Source organism: Cannabis sativa, chromosome 8, assembly GCF_029168945.1.
Source record: "Cannabis sativa cultivar Pink pepper isolate KNU-18-1 chromosome 8, ASM2916894v1, whole genome shotgun sequence".
Classification (NCBI taxonomy): Eukaryota; Viridiplantae; Streptophyta; class Magnoliopsida; order Rosales; family Cannabaceae; genus Cannabis; species Cannabis sativa.
The window spans coordinates 36,015,223-36,033,045 of record NC_083608.1 but is presented as its reverse complement, the minus strand read 5'-3'; the positions used below and the strand labels follow the sequence as shown (position 1 = coordinate 36,033,045).

The 17,823-nt window shown below is 32.0% G+C and overlaps 1 protein-coding gene across 1 annotated transcript; it reads left to right on the top strand.

Annotated features, from left to right (window-relative positions):
- Positions 1 to 284: 284 nt before the first annotated feature.
- Positions 285 to 1,310, top strand: LOC115698855 (cyclin-dependent protein kinase inhibitor SMR6). Its single transcript, XM_030626058.2, has one exon. It carries the CDS (start codon positions 723 to 725, stop codon positions 1,089 to 1,091), a length of 369 nt encoding a protein of 122 aa, XP_030481918.2. The 5' UTR covers positions 285 to 722; the 3' UTR covers positions 1,092 to 1,310.
- Positions 1,311 to 17,823: the final 16,513 nt, after the last annotated feature.

Here is a 17,823-nt window from a genome sequence, read left to right as displayed (position 1 = left end):
TGATTGTGCCCTGACTGGGTACTGGATTAGCGTCAGTCCCCAGAAAATAATAATGCCAACTAAGGGCAAAATCGTAAAACAAATCTAGCGCGGGAAAGAGAGCCGTTGTTAACTCAACCTCTTATTTTGGCGCCAAATCGAAAATTTCGGCTGCCCGTATATTTTCTGGGAAGCTACTACCTCTGCCCGACTGCCCCTCCTCTTTTTTCACTAATCTTCTCTTTTATGCTTTTACCAAATTGTCTTTACACCTACCAATATATATATACACATTTCCACCCAAACTCTAGTCTTTATCATTTATTTATTTTTCCTAAAAAAATTGAAAGAAGAAAAAAGAAAAGCAAGGAAAATTACTTTCGCCCATTAAATTCAAAGCTTAATTTCCCTTTTTCTTTTCCTTAAACCCTTCTAATTTTCCCTCTCTTTTTTTCTATTATCAAAGCTAGCCTTAGCCGCCTCAGAGAAAATAAGAAGCAAAGACCCTTTTTTCTCTTAATATTCTCTTCTTCTCAGCTAGTTTTTCTTAGTTTTGTTCTGATTCCTCGATCAAAAAATCAGTTCCTTTTCTTTCTTCGTAACACTTCACTTTGCTACAATCCGATTCCTTATCGTGTTTTCCTTTCTGGGTTTTGTTCTGATTCTAAAATCAAACCACACTTTTATCCACAACTTTGCTCTGTTTTGATTTTTTTTTGTTCTGCTTTTCTCTTTCGAAGAATATGGGGTTCTCTAAAAAATCTCAAATCGATGGAGGCTTCGAATCAGAAGGAAAAAAATGGGTTATAGCCGGAATTTCAGTACGAAGCTCTTTGAAGCCAATAAAGACTAAAACCCACAAAGCCAAAGATTATGAAAACGACAACAACAACAACAACAACAACAACAACAACGGTGATGATGATTACGACAGCGAATCGTGTTCAACGACTCCAAAAAGCAGAGAATCGAGAATACCAGAGGGATTGAAGTGTCCACCAGCTCCTAGAAAGAGAAGACCTTCCAGATGCAATTTCAATGGTGTGAGAGACTTCTTTACAGTACCTGACTTGGAAACTGTATTCATACGCCGTGTCGAGGAAGCTAATTAACTTGAGAGATTAGACTCACTTACTAAGATAAGAAGAACTAGAGTTAGAGATTTTTAGGGTTTTTTTTTGTTTTAATGGTGTTTTTCTTTTCTTTCTTACTCACTACTTATCTTTTTATGTTAATCTCTCTCTTTCTCTTTCCGGGGTTTGTTAGAGAAGAGCTTGTAATGTACAAAGATATCATATTTATGCAATGAGCATTCTGCTAATTTGGGTCAAGGTTTTTTATGTGGGAATGTTTGTTGCTTTGAGCTTGAGATTGTTTTTTTTTTTTTTATGTTTTGTTGTTGAATTCATTAATATAACAACTTCTAATGTTACTTATTTTTGTGTAATTTGTTCAATAATATATGTTTGTTCTTGTTGAACAAGTATACATGAGTTGGATTAACCAAAAAGCTTTTATCTTTCTCAACAAGAGAATAAATAAATAAACAAACAAAAATTGATATCTTTCTATGTTTCATTTTATTCTATGCACCAAGGAATCTAATAAAGCTAAAGGACTCGTTTCACAAGTAAATTCAATAGCTCTTCTGCCCAAAGGACTAAAAAAATTTCTCTGCTCCACTCTTTAGTACTATCCTCTCTTTATTCTCTCTCTAAATCATCACCAATATGCAGAGAGCAGAGTTACTTGGAGCAATACATGTCAGTTTAATTATTAATTTTCTCCTTTCTCAAATTGCTAGTTTAGCTTCCAAAGCTAGGAAGATGAATAAATAGTTGAGCTTTTTAACCATGGATTCTTTTTTCTTTGTAACATATTTTCTTTGCCTACAGCGATTTTTTTTTGCTTGTGAAGAAAGATATATATATATATATTATATAATATATATACACACACGTATTGTTCTCTATATATAGCTACTTCAACCAGGTATTAGCCGAAATTTCATCTACACAAAACTACACACGTGCATTGTTTGTTACCATTGTTTTCTCATAACAATGGTCAATTTTTAAGGAGAAATACCCAAAAAGTTTTGCCAACCACAAAACGAGAGTGTAAAAGTATATATATCTTTTTTTCATGGCTTGGATGCTGCACGAATTGATTGACTGAGACTAAATGCCCTCATAAACACAAGTACTACTACCTTTATTTTCTATACTCTGCCAAGTTCCAAATCTCTCTCTCTTTAATCTTCCTTATATGTCCCACAAAGATGATGAGTGACCCACACACTCATCATCTGGAAAGCGATCTAAACCCTAGCTACTGAAAACCCTTTGAATGCTTATTTTGAAATTATATATTAAAAGACAAAGCAAAATTTGGAGAGAGACTAGAATCCTATGTGGGGTTGGACTTCGGGAGGCCTTGTTTGTTTGAGTGTGTCACCATAATAAAATAAAATTTGTGCTAGTGTGTTTTTGTGGATAAGATGCAATTTCACTAGTCTCTCACCAAAAACCCTAATCATATTTGTCTATGCCTATTGTGATTGTTAAATTAAAGCCTATCATAACGTCGTGGAACTTATAGAAGGAATTGTTGACTTGGGTTTGGTATTCATCAAGAATTCTAAGAGTGCAATTATAGAAGGATATAGTGATGCTGAATTTTCTTGTGATAGAGATCACCAAAATTCAACATTAGCTTTGTTCTTCCTGATTGGAGGAAATTGCACCAGTTGGAGTGTACAGCTACATGCAGTAGTTGCATTATCAATTACAAAGGCTGAATACATAGATGTTACAGAATCAATTAAAGAAGGTATCTGGATTGAAGGACTAAAGAAAGAAATACATTTATTGGGAGAAATTCCTACAATCTACCTAGATTGTCAGAGATGTATATGTCTATGCAAAAATCTTGTATTTCATGATAGAACAACACATGTAGAAATCAAGTATCACTTTATTCGAGATAAAGTGACAAATGAAGAGATTCAGATAAATAAATTTTCTACTGAAGAAAACCTAGCTGGTGTGGGTACTAAAACCTTAAACCTAACAAAATTTAAACAATATTTGAATTTGTTAGGATGGTAATGGTGAATAACCATTACCTTGAAGCGTAAAGACCGTGAGGAAGATAAAAATACATTAATAAGCTTATGAAATTGTTAAATTAAAGAATATCATAAGCTGCATGTATCACTAATTGGTCCGTGGATATAACTACACCAGTTTAAGATTACAACTAGATCAAGACAACTTAAGATTTATTTCCTTATCATCCAGGTTTATTTCTCTTTAATGATTGCATCTCTTCTAGGATGGCCTCCAGCCATGCTGTAACATCTTTGCTTCTATCAACTTTTTGATAGCTAGTAGGTTCTGAGCTATTGATCTCTTTTACAACCATTAGTGCAAAGGAAATGAATTCAGCGTAACTAAACCTGTCAGGGGCTCTACTTTGTCTTTTTTTTTTTCTCTATCTCTAGCTAATTGATAGCTACTCAGATCATGCTAATCTTTATTGTCTTCTTCTTTTCTTATCTCATTTCCATCTGGAACAACATGTTTTGGTGCTATAGGAGCAGTATGCTCCACCTCAATGTGGACATTTTCATCTCAAACATATTCATTGTCTTTGGATGTGCTCTTAGTTTTCATGGCCATGTCATCTTCTTTAAAGACAACATCCCTACTAATCATACATTTCTTGAATCCAGGTTTTAAACACCAAACTCATATCCCTTAACCTCTTTAGGGTAGCCTAGGAATATGTATCTTAATTCTTTTAGTTGCAATTTATCCTGCCTAACACGTACAAAAGCAGTGCAGCCGAAAAATTTCAAATGATCAAAGTTTAGAGGTTTACCTGTCCGTAACTCTTGAGGGGTCTAAAAATTGTTTGGTACTGAGAGGCATCTATTGATTAAGTAGCAGGTTTTTTTAGAATGTCTACCCAGAAAGATCTGTCTAAGCCTACTCCTAACAACATGCATCTAACCCTTTCAATTATTGTTCTATTCATCCTCTCAGCAACACCATTTTGCTAAAGGGTCTTGATCACTGTTCTGAGTCTTTAGATTCCAACTTTGGCACACAATTCCTTGAACTCATTTGAGCAGTAATGAAGGTCATTGTCAGTTCGTTAGAACCTCGAATTTGTTACCTGTTTGATTTTATAAAAGCTTCTTCCATGTGTCAAAGGCCACTAGAACTTCATCTTTGCTTTTTAATAGATAAACCCAAACTTTCCTGCTCTAATCATTAACTAAGATTATACAATAGTGTGCTCCACCTTTAGTTGGAATCTTGTATGATCCCCATAGGTTAGAATTAATGAGCATATGCTAATTTTTCTATGGTGGTATGTTCTGTCTTGTTGAATTTCAATCTGCAAGCTTTTCCTAAAACACACTCATCACAGAATTCTAGCTTTTTTGTCAGCTTCTCTTTACACAACCTTGTTTATTCAGTTCTTCTAGTCCTCTTTGACTTACATGACCCAATCTGAGATGTCATAGTCTAGCTTGACTATTATTGATTGAGCTAACAGTAGGTGCTGCACTACCTGCAATTGTCTTTCCATCCAAGAAATACATACCATTGCTCAACCTTCCCCTCATCATAGTTTATGTACCTTGAGTGGTCCTCATCACTCCATCCTCAACATTGACAGTGTATCCTACTTTATCAAACATACCAATGGACAAAAGATTTCTCTTGAGATCTGGAACATGCCTGACCTTCTGCAAGGTTCTCAAGGTTTCATCATAATTCTTTATCATGAATGTTCCCACACCTTTTATCTCACAAGCCTTGTTTCTTCTAAAAAGAAATGTGCCTCCATGTTTCTATGAAAGATTCTTAAACAATCTTTTTTGGTGCCATGTGAAATGAACACCCTAAATTTAAGATCCAATCTCCACCTATATCTGAACTTGACACCATAAGTGCATTTGTTGACTCATAGCCATCTGCTATTTCTACAACTTCATACTTGTTGGACTTGTGCTGATTTTCCCTTTTCAATTTTTCCTTTAAAACAAGACAATCATCTCTAAAATCACCCTCCTATTTGCAATAGCAACATTTCTTGCATGTAGCTCCGTTTGAGCTTGACCCTCCTGTGGAGTTCTTGAATGGTTACTTTGTAACCATTTAAATTCTGATTTCTCTTGTATTCACTCTTATGGAACTTTCCTTTAACAATGAGCAATCATTCCCCACTATTCTCTCATTTCTCATCTCTTTTTTTTTTTCTGAATTTATTTTAAATTCAATGCAACCTTAACTTCTGTCATGGTCAAAGTTTCTTTTCCATATAAGATTGTATCAAGAAAAGTGTTCATATACATCTTGGGAAGTGAATTCAACAGGAGTATTGCTCGATATTCATCAACTATGTTCACCCCAAGATTGTTCAAGTCCAGAATTATACTGTTGTAATCATCAAGATGCTTCCTCAGTTCTTTAGATTCATCCATTTGAAGTGTATACAACTTCTTCTTAAGATACAGTTTGTTAGCAAGTGATTTCTTTTTGTAGATTGAAGCTAGTTTGTTCCAAAGTCCCAAATTATCTGTTAGAATTTAATGTCCTAAATAAAATGCATTTCAATTTTATTTACTTATTAATAAAATATCAGAAATTATTTTATGTTGCATAGTTCACATGATTACTTTCATGATTATATGTTTAATATATAAATTCTATTAAATCCCAAACATATAGTTATTACTCATAATTATAATGTTGTCAGCACAATAGAAAATAATCATGATTATATGCTTCAAACTATTTAGTACCACGATTTATCAGTGCACTAGATTTACACTGAGGTGATAATTAGCGAGTGGTTTACTTACACTTGTATAAGTAGAATGTCCTTTCTAGAGCATTAGCAAAGTAAACTTGTATCTGATGTATCGGCTATACATTATAAACTTATCGTTAAGTCCTTTATAAGTTGATGTCACTTAGTTAATCTTAGATTAATTGATCTCAATCCTGAGATTGTTAGGTTCTAGCTTAATTGTGCAGTCAACCGATCATTCTTTCTCTGATCGCACTGGTTGATGTGTCAACACTTCTTCTTTCTGTTGTTAACAACACTTTCTGCGGTTAACAATACTTTCTGTAGTTAACAGCACATGAGTGGAGAAAGCGTACACTTACGACAAATCATCTTTTACCGTGAAGAGGCTCCACATGACAACTTTTCACGAGACTGTACTCGTATTTGTAGGTGAAAATTCGCACTATAACATGATGATCAACAAAACACATTCAAGTATGTCCATGAATTACAACTCAACAAAATGAGGATGAACCCTCAATCACAATTGAAACTCACCCTGAGGAATACTTGATCAAATACACAAGCGCCCTATTTACAACCTTCTACACACACTTGTAATTTTAGACAAAAACTCGAAACAATTCTTGAATTTCGTAAGCATAAAGTAAGATAGAATTGAGAGCTGTTTATAAGTGTTGGTGAAGCCTTTTTCGAGTTGTGCACAAAGCCAACTGACTAACTAATCCTGAGTTGAATTTACTAACTTGGACAATAATTAAGTGAGTTTAATTCTATTACCTATATTCATATATATATATATATATATAATAATATCAATGAAAGGGCGTTTTTCCTTTAAGAAAGTGGTAATGGAAAATTTAGTACTTAATTAATCTCGGCTTGATCGCTTTGTGTTTGAGATATTAAATAAATGCATGGTTTATTTATAGGGATTAGGAAAAGAAGACCTATTTAAATAAAAAATACGAGGGAAAACAGTAAATTTGTTATGAAAAATATTAAGGTCTTGTTTGTTTTGTCAGAATATGGTATGGATAAGCTGGAATAATCTTCCTATATATATGGCTGATATAATTTATATAAATGTTAGAGATTTTATAACAATGGAAGAAAATCAAGATATTACAACTCTATTGTAATACAATACAAGGACCAACAAAGAGATTAAATAAATGTTACAACAACATAATATACAATATATATACACTATATATTATATATAAGAAATGTAGAAGAAGATAAGAACACATGTAATATAAAATATGTACATATATAACAAGAGAATAATATATATACACTCACTCACAACCTTGAGTGTAGATTAGTAGGGATCACCATGACTTGAACAAGGTATCACACCTTTGTCCAAAAGCTTATTTCCCCCTATCTCTAAGCACTAAGGGAACTCTCTAGGAAATAGCTTTGGGAATTATCAAGCCTTTTAGGGTTTTCTAGCAAAGTGCTTTCTTGATAGAAAACTTCATCTCTTACAAATGAGCACATTAGACTCTTTTATATAGTGTTTAGGTGATCACACTTAGAATTCAAACTCACCATCTCATTTCTCTCATATAATGAGCATTAATATAGTTTGTAACAACTATATTTCAAACCATTTGAATCCTATCATCAAATTGTGTAACATCTCTTTTATTACACAATATTATGATCAACCAAAAAAAAGTTACAAAAGCAATTAACTTTGTAACTCTTCTCCATGTTATAAAGTGTAGGTTACAATTTTAGGTTAAATAAATTATATGTTACACAATTTATTTACCAAATACCTAATACATATTATTCACATAATAATATATATTACTACATTTTAATCTACACTTATTATATTATAAAATAATATAACAATCAAAAGCTTATCCCTTTTCAATGGAAGAGGAGATAAATCAAGATTGTGAGAACACAAGGATAAGAGATTTTATGTGAAAGCCATTCATGGGTGAGCATGATGGTGAATATTATGTGATTTACTTTTTTATATGATAGTAATATATATGATATATATGAGCTATATATATGTGACATATATGTGATCATGTGTTTGTATCATATTGTTATATATAGTAATATAGAATATGATATTTAAATTTATAACATGTTTATATGTGTATATATATGTGAGATATATAATATATAACATGTATATATGAGTAATATATATTATATATATGTAGAGCATGTGATATAATATATATTAGTGAGATTAAATATGTAGAAATAATTATTTCTATGTATTTATTTGAGACATGCATATATAATATATGTTATATATGTGTATATAATATATATCATGTATATTAATGTGTATATATATGTTATATATGTGTGAGGTATGTAACATATATAGTTGTGTAATAAATATATATATTATGTGTATATGATATGTATATTATAGTATATATGTTATATATATATGAGATATGTAACATATATATTTGTGAATTTAATATTGACATTATGTGTATGTTACATATAAGATGTTGATTAGTAACATACATATTATATGAATGTATGAGTTATATAGTATGATAATAATGTTGATAGTAATATAATAGTGTTTATTACTATTGATGTGAAAATTATTATCATCTATTTTGTGAATAAAGAATAGATTTGAATTCTTATTCAATTTGGTGGTGAACATCTCACTTTATGAGATAATAAAAGATGGATTTTGAGAAGTTACATCTTTTATTGGATTATAAGAGATAATCATCTCATATTATGAGATAAGGAAAAGTGGACTATGAGAGTTACACTTTTATTGGACTTGCATTGTGATCATAAGCAAGAACAATTAAGATCATAGTGGATCCAAACTTGTGAAATGAGTCATAAATTGAAAGAGCAATTTTAGACTCAAAGTAAATGAATCATTGTGGATTCAAAAATAGTGAAAAGATAACAAAATTGGAGAAGCAATTTTGAATCTTAAATGATCAAAGTTGTAAACAAAATTGATGAGAATTTTGTTAACTTTGGTATAATTTTGAGCTAATCTCAATGAGGAGATAACTTTAAAATTATGGTAAAAATAATCACATTATTAATTTTATGAGTAGTAATGTGAGTTTGACATTTTAGTTTTGTTGAGAAAACTAAAAATATCAAATGGTATTTTTTAAGGTGACCTTAAAGAGTCATTTTAAGAGGAAATACACAAAAGTGATATTTTATATACACTTTATGCTAAAAATGTGGGGGTGAATCACAAAGTTAATCAAAATGTGTTTAGACATTGTTGATTAATTTATTTGATTTTGAATTCAAATTCTAAATCAAGTTGGCTATGTGCATAAGTGAAAATATTGACATATTTTTGTGTCAAATTTTGGTGAAAATAATTTCAAGAAGGAAATTAAATTTAAGAAAAATTATAGAGACAAAGTGATCTTCTATATTTTTAAAATCAAGATATTATCTTGATAGTGAAATTTGAAAGTGTGAGGGTAATACTCCAATGTGAAAAGTTTAAGACATGCTTGGTGTCTTAAAATAAAGCGTAATTTAGACATGTTTGGTGTCTAAATTAGTGTTTAATTTTGATATGCTTGGTATCAAAATTATTGAGAATTTGAGTTGTGTGAAAATTAATCTTTTATGATTGAATTTTCAAAGCTTAAGTACTTAAGGAGAAAAGTGGTCACAAAGTGAACACTATATTTTTGGCATGCATGATTCACATGGAATCAATAGTGAGAGGTTATAACAAATCGCTTAATCTCCGTACAAGATTAAAGCATGAATTTTTGAGGGATGGGACCTAAACTCCCTTAGCGTTTTGCTCATTGATGGTAACCTATCTTAACACTAGTAAAAATCTAGTCTTAAGTTCAATAGGTAATAACAAGTCAATAGAGTGAATGTGGTACTCAATTGTCCCATCTATGGATGAGTACATGTTGTAAAATTGAGGGTTAAAACCAAAAGGTTTTTTAATGGAGCTTAAGCTTAAGAAAACTCACTTAAGCTTAAGAAGTGTCTAACGAGTGGTGAGACACTAAAACTCCACCTATATGGACTAGAGGTGGTGCCGCCTCTTATGAGAATTGGGAGTATTCTCTAGAGAGTCTATGAATTGGAATTTTGCACATGGCCATTAACGGTGCAAGAGCGAGACAAGCGGTCTCAAGTGAGCATTAGCGAGGGTGTGTGTGTTATCACTAGGTTTGTACTAAAGAAATAGTGGTTCAATGCTACGGCAACCAAAATTTCATCAAACTTTGTGGTAACTACACTAAGGTAAAATTCAAGTCGAAAGACATTTTACCTAATGCACCTAAGCAAGACTTCTTTAAAAGTGTGTATTTATTCAATCAAAGTGGGGGAATGTTATATTTTGATATAATATTTTGATTGATTAAATAAATGTTACAAGTGTGTTACAAGTGTGTTACACATTTTAATCTAGTGGGGGATTGTTATATTATTTTATAATATAATAAGTGTAGATTAAAATGTAGTAATATATATTATTATGTGAATAATATGTATTAGGTATTTGGTAAATAAATTGTGTAACATATAATTTATTTAACCTAAAATTGTAACCTACACTTTATAACATGGAGAAGAGTTACAAAGTTAATTGCTTTTGTAACTTTTTTTTGGTTGATCATAATATTGTGTAATAAAAGAGATGTTACACAATTTGATGATAGGATTCAAATGGTTTGAAATATAGTTGTTACAAACTATATTAATGCTCATTATATGAGAGAAATGAGATGGTGAGTTTGAATTCTAAGTGTGATCACCTAAACACTATATAAAAGAGTCTAATGTGCTCATTTGTAAGAGATGAAGTTTTCTATCAAGAAAGCACTTTGCTAGAAAACCCTAAAAGGCTTGATAATTCCCAAAGCTATTTCCTAGAGAGTTCCCTTAGTGCTTAGAGATAGGGGGAAATAAGCTTTTGGACAAAGGTGTGATACCTTGTTCAAGTCATGGTGATCCCTACTAATCTACACTCAAGGTTGTGAGTGAGTGTATATATATTATTCTCTTGTTATATATGTACATATTTTATATTACATGTGTTCTTATCTTCTTCTACATTTCTTATATATAATATATAGTGTATATATATTGTATATTATGTTGTTGTAACATTTATTTAATCTCTTTGTTGGTCCTTGTATTGTATTACAATAGAGTTGTAATATCTTGATTTTCTTCCATTGTTATAAAATCTCTAACAATAAAAGTTTCAGTTATTTTTTTTAAATAATAATTAACTTTAATTTTCATGTTGTTTTTACTTTGGCTTGTTTCCGTACCGGGAGCAACATATTTTAGTATTTATTTTTCTTATCAATAATATTTATTCATTAATGATTAGTATATATAATTAAGTCTTAATGCTCAATTATTCACTACTTAGATTTTTGTCACCATTCATTTAAAATTTACAAGGACCTTATTTTAATGGATATGTAATTAAATAAAAGGGATAGATAAAAAAAAAAGGCTAATTAGAATTTTTACCCTCTGAATTTTGACTTGTACCACATCATGTCCACTGAACTCTTAAGATCGTTAAAAATGCCCCATGAACTATTGAGATTGTGAAATTTAAGAACTTTTGTCTAAATTCATTCAATTTTACTATTTCAGTGATTGTTTATGTACGAAACCATGCTCCCCAGATTTTGATATTTACCAAATCATGCTCCTCGAACTTTGACATGTACTAAATAATGCCCCCTGAACTTTCATCAATGTTAGACTTTTTTACTAAAATTGGGCAAAAGTCCTTAAATCCAACAATTTTAATAGTTCAGAGGACATTTTTAACGACCTTAAAAGTTCAGGGGGCATGATTTGATACATGTTAAAGTTTAGGAGGCAAAAATCCTAATTAGCAAAAAAAAAAAAAAATTGTCGTGAGTGATCCCAAAGTTAGGCTTTTATGTTTGACTGCATTGTTCAAATGTCTTTAGAAATAATTAAGTTAATTTTTTTTTTTTTTGAAGATAATGAAATATATATATATATATATATATATATATATATATATATCATTAAGGCATCTATGAAAAACGAGCGAGCAACCACTCAAGTACATCTTGAAAGTCCAGGCCACTAAACCATAGCAACATCTAAATAAAGTGTCAATTTAGCAAAATTATGAACTATGTAATTAGCTAGCCGATTACAATAAACAAAGCTAAAAACATTTAAACTTTTGTTTAGAACAAGAGCTTCCAAGATAACATTTCCAAATTCAGCAATTAAAGAATTGTTATTAGAAAGAGTGGCACAAACACGAGGTTCTGAAATCCCAAGGAAGAGCAAAAGATCAACCCTTGAAGAGCCATAGCAGAAGTGATTCAATTTCTAACTTGTAGTAAATGTCATTTAATATTTCTCAGTGCTGGTAATTAAAGAGAAATAAATGAGTGTACAAATAAAACTTTATATATATACATATTTTAAGACAAGTACAATATTTATATACCTTAGGGTACGCATTTATACTGGATTATAGCATTAAATAAGATTGACTATTTATTGTAATTTTCTTTTTCTTTCAAATCCATTGCATATATAATTCGTTTTTGCTAAAGGACAAGTGGTTTGTGGGCACAACTTGATTTGTTTGTATGAGATTGTTACTAATTATTGACTACTTTGTTTTGGTTTGGAGGAAAGGACATGTATAGAACAAATATATTGCTAAGAATAGTAATAATAATATACAAAAAGCTTCGTATCATCATCAATTGTCATTTTTCTATACTTTTCAGTTTTCAAACTATTATTAATGGCATTTTTCTATTTGTGCAAAAAGAATCCCACAATTAATTTAACAAATAGAAAGACATAGAAAAAGACCCTTTTGGTGCCAACTTAACTTAGTGGTGTGTCACACTATTATTTTGGATGGTCATGCTGCCTCATTGTGAAAAATCTCTTACAATACAATGTAAGAGATATTAATTATAAGGAGTATAGTACTTTTTCCTACAACAATAAAAATTTTGAATACATCAAGTATACATTTATATTTTCTAAACGTGTTTTTTTTTTGTTTGGTAAGGTTCTAAACGTGCTCTTATATTCAAAATATATACATGAAAAAAACAAAGGTGTAAATGTTATAGTAAATTACCAAAATTATGGAACTTCAACCAATCTCTCAAATGGCATATATTAGTAGTAAAACAAACCAATAGCGTATAACCATGTTTTTTATTCTTCTAGTATTAATATATACTTTTTTTTTTTTGTATTTGTCCAAATTTTTGTCTTGAAGATACACGGCAGTGTATAGGTTTGAAGCTAAAAGGAGTAGGGAAATGGGATGTGACCATTGTTTATTGTTTATTTTGTTAAATGTAATTGGTGGAATAAAAATAATTGAGTTTGGTGAGAATTCTTAAATGAATTATTTACAAGAAAAAATAATAATAAATAATAATAATAATAATAAAGTAAAGAATGGGAATCCAATGTATGAAAGAAAGGTAGTAAACATGTACACATGGGCAGAAAAAGGAATCCTAAGAATATCAAACCATAATAAAAAGATTCTAATTTTAATTTGAATTAAGGTTTTTTTTTTTTTTTTAAACCATGCACCACCAATCCATTTACATCGAATTTCGTTCCCCTTTTGTAAATTTTATTTTTCCAAATTAAGCCCTCTTCTCTCTACTCCTATTTGCTGTTTGACTTTTGTTCTTACGCGGTTTCAGCTTAGCCTTTTATTTTATTTATTTAATTTTTAATATTATTTTATTTTATGTTTGGGTTTGTGAACCCAACCAGGGTTTATCCTGCCCGAACTGCCCGATGATTTTAGCGGGAACACGAAAACCCTAATTGTTTGGCGCCAAAATTGAAATTTTGTATAATGTAGCCCGCAAAATGCGGGGCTCTGACGGCTGTCTCGTACACGCAATTAACAATCCGAATCAGCAAATGGTATCCGATGATGATGATGATGATGCAGCGTACGCTAAAACTAAAACGAGGAATAACAAAATATAATGACAAGTCATTGGATTAATCCTATGCTCCTCTACCTTTAATTTTGTTCACATTTTACCTCATAATTAATAATTAGTTGTAAGTGTAAATACCTTTTAATTTTGTATTCCACTTTTAACATTCACATTCACATTCACATTCACATTCACATTCACATTCACTACCACTAGCTAAGTTTTTAACAAAATATAAAATGGGCTAAATTTTATAAAAATATAAAAATAGGGAAAATTTAATATTTATACAATTTTGATTTGATTTATAACATTTATGTGTATAAGTCAAATAGTACTAAAGTTTCTCAAATTTAACAATCACAATCGACAAACACTAATCAATCACAGAACACCCGAAAAACAACCATAATTTTCAGCTATACAACCAGAAGTCTTCAAAATCAATGTCAATCAACAACAAAAAACTTCGAGACTACTCATAAATTAAAGAAGACAAACAAGTAAGAAATTAAAATTCACTACAATTCTTTTTGGCGGTCAACCAAAATAGTTAAGATATCCTTAATGATCCTATAATACCCTATACTCACAAGTGATAACTTTAGAATTAGTAATGCTCAGAACGTATGTATTTAAGACTCAAATCCTGAAATAATAACATAAAAATTAACTAAAACAACAGTATAACTACAAAAATAAAACAACCAAAAAAATCACAAAAAAAAAAATACTATACCTCAATAATTTTTTCTCCAATGGGGACTTCCATATCATCATGAGAGAGAACCTTCTACTTGGAAAATATTCCCTTACCCTAAATAAATTTAAGGGTAAATTGCGGCATAAATACTTAATGTTTCAGAGTTTATATACTTAAATACCTTATCTTTATCTGGGTTCGTTACTATTACTGGTGTTAACTTTGCAGAGCCTTGGTGAAGATATCGGCCAGATTGTGTTCAGACTGAACATGAAGTAGTTTGAGGACTCCTTGATTAACTTTTTCTCGGATGAAATGGCAATCGATCTCAATATGTTTGGTGCGCTCGTGATAGACGGGATTTTCACTGATATGAATTGCTGCAGTGTTGTCGCAAAAGAGAGTCGCTGGTTTGTTGAGGGAAATGCCAAAATCTTTGAGAAGGGCAAGAATCCAGGTGACTTCAGAAGTAGCATTGGCCATGGCTCTGTATTTGGCTTCGGCTGAGGAGCGAGAGACGACTTGTTGTATTTTTTATTTCCATGAGACAAGAGCTTGGCCAAGGAAGACACAATAGCCAGAAATAGAGCGTCTAGTGTCTTGACAAGATCCCCAATCTGCATCGGCAAAAAAAGAGAGCTGTACATTTGCTGAAGACAGACTTGTTTCAGCGTATGCAGATATGTTTGGAGAAGCGTTGGCAGGGAAAAATAAGCCTTGTCCAGGAGTTCTTTTTAAGTACTGTAAGATTCGATGAGTAGCTTGGAGATGTGGTACTCGGGGGCAAGTGAGAAATTGACTCAAATGGTTCACGGCGTAAGTGATATCCGGTCTAGAGATAGTGAGATATATGAGCTTGCCTATGAGACTTTTATAGGCTGTAGGATCAGTCAATATTTTACCTTTGTCTTTGCTTAACTTGAGGTTGGGTTCCATTGGAGTAGATGCTAGTTTTGCTCCAAGGTAACCCGTGTCTGTTAAGAGTTGCAAAGTAAAGGGTCGCTGAGAGATGGATATACCATGTTTTGTTCTTCCTATCTCTAGACCAAGAAAGAAACGAAGGGAACCTATGTCTTTGAGCTTGAACTTTTATCTAGAGACTGTTTGAAGTGTGTGATAGCCATGTCATTGTTGCTGGCTACAATGATATCGTCAACATAGATTAAGACAACAATAAAAAAGGTTGTGGTTCTTTTGGTAAAAAGAGAGTTGTCAGATAGGGAACGACTGAATCCTTCAGCTATGAGAGTCGTGCTGAGTTTATCATACCATTGCCTCGATGCTTGTTTGAGCCCGTATATGCTTTTATTGAGTTTACATACGGAATTGGGTGGGGCAATATAACCTGGTGGTAATTGCATATATACTTCTTCATGGAGGTCACCATGAAGGAACGCATTGTTTATGTCGAGTTGATGAATGTTCCAATTATTCATGGCTGCTAAGGCAAGTAAGATTTTTAGTGTGTTGAACTTAGCAACTGGAGCGTATGTTTGTAGGTAATCAATGCCAGGTTTTTGAGTAAAGCCCTTGGCAACAAGGCGAGCTTTAAACCTCTCAACCTCCCCTTGTTCATTATATTTAACTTTATATACTCATTTGCAGCCAATGGCTTTATGGCCAGGGGGAGTTTGGTGACAATCCAAGTGTTATTTTTCTCAAGAGCTTGAGTTTCATCATCCATTGCTTGAAGCCAATGTTTGAATTGAGAAGCTTCACTGTAGGATTGTGGCTCAATATGAGAGTAAGCGGCTAACACAGCAGCCCGAAATTGGGGGCTGAGTTTGGCATATGAAATGAATTCCTCTATGGGAAATTTAGTAGAGGATGTGTGGCAGACATAGTCTTTGAGATGGGAGGGTTTGTGAATTTGTCGACCAGCTTTGGATTTTAGAGGAGAAATATTTGGGGGTACTGGTGCATGATCTGGTATGGAATCTGGTGTAGTTATGATACTAGTTGCTGAATTGTGAGGTGTTACAGATGGAACATTGTTGATAACACCAGAAATGGATTTTGGTGTTGATGAGATGGTGGTGTTGGTGAGATTGGCACCTATATTTTTGTCTTGAATGACAGGTTTATGGGCAGGTATGCAAGATTGCTGGAAAAGCATATTAATATCATTGCTTGAACCTTGGCCAAAAAAAGGAAATATGTGTTCATGGAAGACAACATCACGAGAGTGATAAATTTGTTTGGTTTGGATATCAAGAAGGGTGTAAGCCTTCATGCCATGTGGATATCCAATGAATATAGAGGCACAACTTCTTGGAGTGAATTTGTGCCTTATGGAAGTTAAGGTGGATGCATGGGCAAGGCAGCCAAAACTTCTTAGATGATCATATTTGGGAGTTTTATTATGAAGCTTCTCATAGGAGGTGCTGCCATTAAAAAGAGCAGAAGGGATTCGGTTCATTAAGTAAGTAGCAGTGGTGATGAGATAAGGCCAATACACAAGGGGTAAATGTGATTGGAAACACAAAGCACGTGTTATATTCAACAAGTGTTGGTGCTTTCTTTCAACAACGGAATTTTGTTGTGGACGTTCAATGCAAGAGTGATAATGAAGGATGCCTTTGGAAGCATAAAAGGCAGAAAGTGCAAGTTCTTTTGCATTGTCTGTCCTGACAGCTTTAATGGTTGCAGAATATTGTGTGCTAACCATGTTGAAAAAAGTTGGTATGACAGATTGAGCTTCAGCTTTAGTTTTAAGCATGAAGGTCCAAGTAAACCGAGAAGTGTCATCTACTATAGAAAGAAAATACCTATATCCTTCTATGCTAATGATGTGAAAGGGTCCCCAAATGTCTATATGGACAAGATCAAAGGGTTTTTCAGCAAAGTTATTATTGGATATAAATGGTAATTTCTTTTGTTTAGCAAGATGACAAACATGACAAAATTGTTGCGATTTAATAGAGAAACTAGAATCAAGTTTTTTATTGAAAGTATTTGAAATATACATTGAAGGGTGACCAAGGCGTTGATGCCATTGGTCTACATTATTGTGTAAAGAAAGGAAACATCTAGGATTTTTTATAGGAGTAGACTCTTGAGGAAGAACATAGAGCCTCCCAATCCTTTTAGTTGTCCCAGTCACAATGCTCAGAGAAGGAGCCTGTATTGAACATTTATTTTTATCAAAGAACACAACATTAGAGCTGTTATCAAGAAAAGTTGTGATGGAAAAAAGATTTAGTTGGAAAGTTGAGACAAACAACACATTATGCAAAGTAATATAGGAATTAATTTTAACAGTACCAATACCTTCTACTGGTATGTTAGTGCCATTGGGCAGAACAACAAACTTGGGGAAAGTATTATTAGAAAAGAATT

Excerpts from the sequence above, each read along its gene's own strand:
- LOC115698855 (XM_030626058.2), top strand. The coding sequence starts at position 723 with ATGGGGTTCTCTAAAAAATCTCAAATCGATGGAGGCTTCGAATCAGAA.